Genomic DNA, 2935 nt, shown 5'->3' on the forward strand with positions numbered 1-2935 from the left:
TTATCTGGAAGATTTAAAAAAAAAAAATTCTGATGAAGTAATATGAATTTCTATTTGAATACGTTAATTTCTGTAGATTAATTATGTAGTGCCAGTAGAAATTTTCAGCCCCAAAAGCCCTTGATCTAAAGATTTGAAATTTTTCTTCTTAAGAGTTTCCCGTTCTCTTGGATTTCATTATATCTCATTTTCGTGGCACCATTCTTCGTGTCTTCCGTACTTCAACCAAGCTTTTTCTTCTACTATTTATTCATAAATGTAGTGCATAAAGGTTCAGCAGTTATTTCTGGAACTTATAAATATAAATAAAGAAAATGTCAAGCGGAAAAAATATCTTTAATAAGTCACACAAATCAATGCTGGTTTGTAGTTTCAACAGAGTTTTAAAGCACAAATAGAAGTTACATATAGAGACAACTCCTGGCTGTTAAGTCACACAAATCAGTGCTAGTTTGTAGTTTCAACAGAGTTTTAAGGCACAAATATCAGTTACGTATAGAGACAACCCCTGGTTGTTAAGTCACATAAATCAGGGCTTGTTTGTAGCTTCAACAGAGTTTTAAGGCAGAAATAAAAGTTACGTATAGAGACAACTCCTGATTTTTAAGTCACACAAATCAGGGCTGGTTTGTAGCTTCAACAGAGTTTTAAGGCAAAAATAGAAGTTACGCATAGAGACAACTCCTGTTTTTTAAGTCACACAAATCAGTGCTGGTTTGTAGTTTCAACAGAGTTTTAAGGCACAAATAGAAGTTACATATAGAGCCAGCTCCTGGTTGTTAAGTCACACAAATCAGTGCTGGTTTGTAGTTTCAACAGAGTTTTAAGGCACAAATAGAAGTTACGTAAAGAGACAACTCCTGGTTATTAAGTTACACAAATCAGTGCTGGTTTGTAGTTTCAACAGAGTTTTAAGGCACAAATAGAAGTTACGTATAGAGACAATTCCTGGTTGTTAAGTCTCACAAATCAGTGCTGGTTTGTAGTTTCAACAGAGTTTTAAGGCACAAATAGAAGTTACGTAAAGAGACAACTCCTGGTTGTTAAGTCACACAAATCAGTGCTGGTTTATAGTTTCAACAGAGTTTTAAGGCACAAATAAAAGTTACGTATAGAGACAACTCCTGGTTGTTAAGTCACACATATCAGTGCTGGTTTGTAGTTTCAATAGAGTTTGAAGGCGCAAATAGAAGTTACGTATAGAGCCAACTCCTGGTTGTTAAGTCACACAAATCATTGCTGGTTTGTAGTTTCAACAGAGTTTTAAGGCACAAATAGAATTTACGTATAGAGACAACTCCTGGCTGTTAAGTCACACAAATCAGGGCTGGTTTGTAGCTTCAACAGTGTTTTAAGGCAAAAATAGAAGTAACGTATAGAGACAACTCCTGGTTGTTAAGTCACACACATCAGTGCTGGTTTGTAGTTTCAAGAGAGTTTTAAGGCACAAATAAAAGTTACGTATAGAGACAACTCCTGGTTTTTTGTATTTGGCGAGGTTTTCTTTAACATCAGGGCATTATAACTCAATGAAATTTATATTTCTTGCCATTTCTGTCAAAATGTCTAGTTCTAATAGTGATTTTTTGTATAGCACACCACAAAAGTCACTGCTCATTTTTCTAAAAAAAAGAAACTTTTCAAGTAACGATCACCCTGAGGTGCATCCACAACCCATAGTTTTTTCAATAATTTTTTTAAATCCTTGTAATTGTTGTGGAAGTTTCAATCTCTTTAGCACAGCTTTCACATCATGGCATGAAAATCCATTTGAATCAATCATTCCAGCTATTTCTAATCCTGGAATTGATCTTATCTCGGAATCTCTGTTTAGCCACTTGTATAATGTTTCCAAAAATCCTTTAAATCTGGATATGTCACATCCATTTAAGGCTTGGCAGCATAATCGGGATAGTTCAAAGAAATCTGGGACACTAAAATCACCAACAAAGTTAGGCCCTTCGTTCCCTTTTATTATCACAAGAGCAAGCTCTTGCATAGCTTTGGCTTTTTGATTATGGCCACTGTAAGTAAAAAAAATAGATTCAAGAATTTCAATATCTTGTTTTTCAAAATATTTGTCCAGCACATTTTCCGCAATCTCTTCCTTAATGCCAATAAACTTGTATTTCTCAACTATGTGTACAAACATATCCCTATTTAAAGCTTCATAGTTGGAAACATTTCCTTCTTTATAATAATCCATAATACTTTTCATTGTATCAAAATCTACATCATCTGCCTCAATAAGATTTGTGTGTTTTCCTAGCTTCTTGGAGTTGAACATTTTCTTGAATACCTCACTGATTGCAGCTAAATGGATCTTCTTGGCTTCGACATAGCCACCGTTGCACCGAATTGTCATTACCGGACTTTCCTGTTCATTCAGAACGGACAATACTCTCATAAATGCCGAGGGTTTATACATTGCTATGGGGATACCAATATAATATAATAGCCAATATCTATGAAGGATTTTTTCCTTGATTCCAGCGTTTTATGTAGACCTAAGAGAAGAGAAAAAGAAAAATTTACACTTCTATATTTTAGTGTTAAAAAAAGTCCTTAGAATCAATTTTTTCATTTTTGTCACATATTTTGACAAAGCAACGATAGTGTTCCTTTTCATTGAAGAGGGAAATATGTTTTATTTTTTTATTGTGATTTTGTTGTTCTTTTCAATGAAAATACTACAAAATTTGTCAAATCTAATCACAGAAGAAAATGAAATATAGAGAGCCAATTCACCCATATTCTAAATCACCCATTCTCTGATTGACACCTGTAGCAGGGTGGTAGTACTATAATAATCGTTCAGATTGCAAAGATCCACGCTTTTAAATTTCAAGAAAATATGCTCTAAATCTTCATTTTATTGATCAAACTTAAATTTTGCTCCTAGAAGTTGGTTATTGCTCGAAACGAAAAAAAATCA

At 33.8% G+C, this 2935-nt stretch overlaps 1 protein-coding gene across 1 annotated transcript; it reads right to left on the minus strand.

The window, feature by feature from the left end:
* Window positions 1-695: 695 nt before the first annotated feature.
* Window positions 696-2475, minus strand: LOC148954199 (uncharacterized). Its single transcript, XM_089086977.1, has one exon. It carries the CDS (start codon window positions 2426-2428, stop codon window positions 1652-1654), a length of 777 nt encoding a protein of 258 aa, XP_088943103.1. The 5' UTR covers window positions 2429-2475; the 3' UTR covers window positions 696-1651.
* Between the last annotated feature and the right edge of the window lie 460 nt (window positions 2476-2935).

Source organism: Artemia sp. Qi Xiang Cuo, chromosome 3 (assembly GCF_049724085.1).
Source record: "Artemia sp. Qi Xiang Cuo chromosome 3, ASM4972408v1, whole genome shotgun sequence".
Classification (NCBI taxonomy): Eukaryota; Metazoa; Arthropoda; class Branchiopoda; order Anostraca; family Artemiidae; genus Artemia; species Artemia sp. Qi Xiang Cuo.

Bases quoted from the DNA above. Each gene is read 5' to 3' on its own strand.
- LOC148954199 (XM_089086977.1), bottom strand. From the start codon at position 2,428: ATGTATAAACCCTCGGCATTTATGAGAGTATTGTCCGTTCTGAATGAA.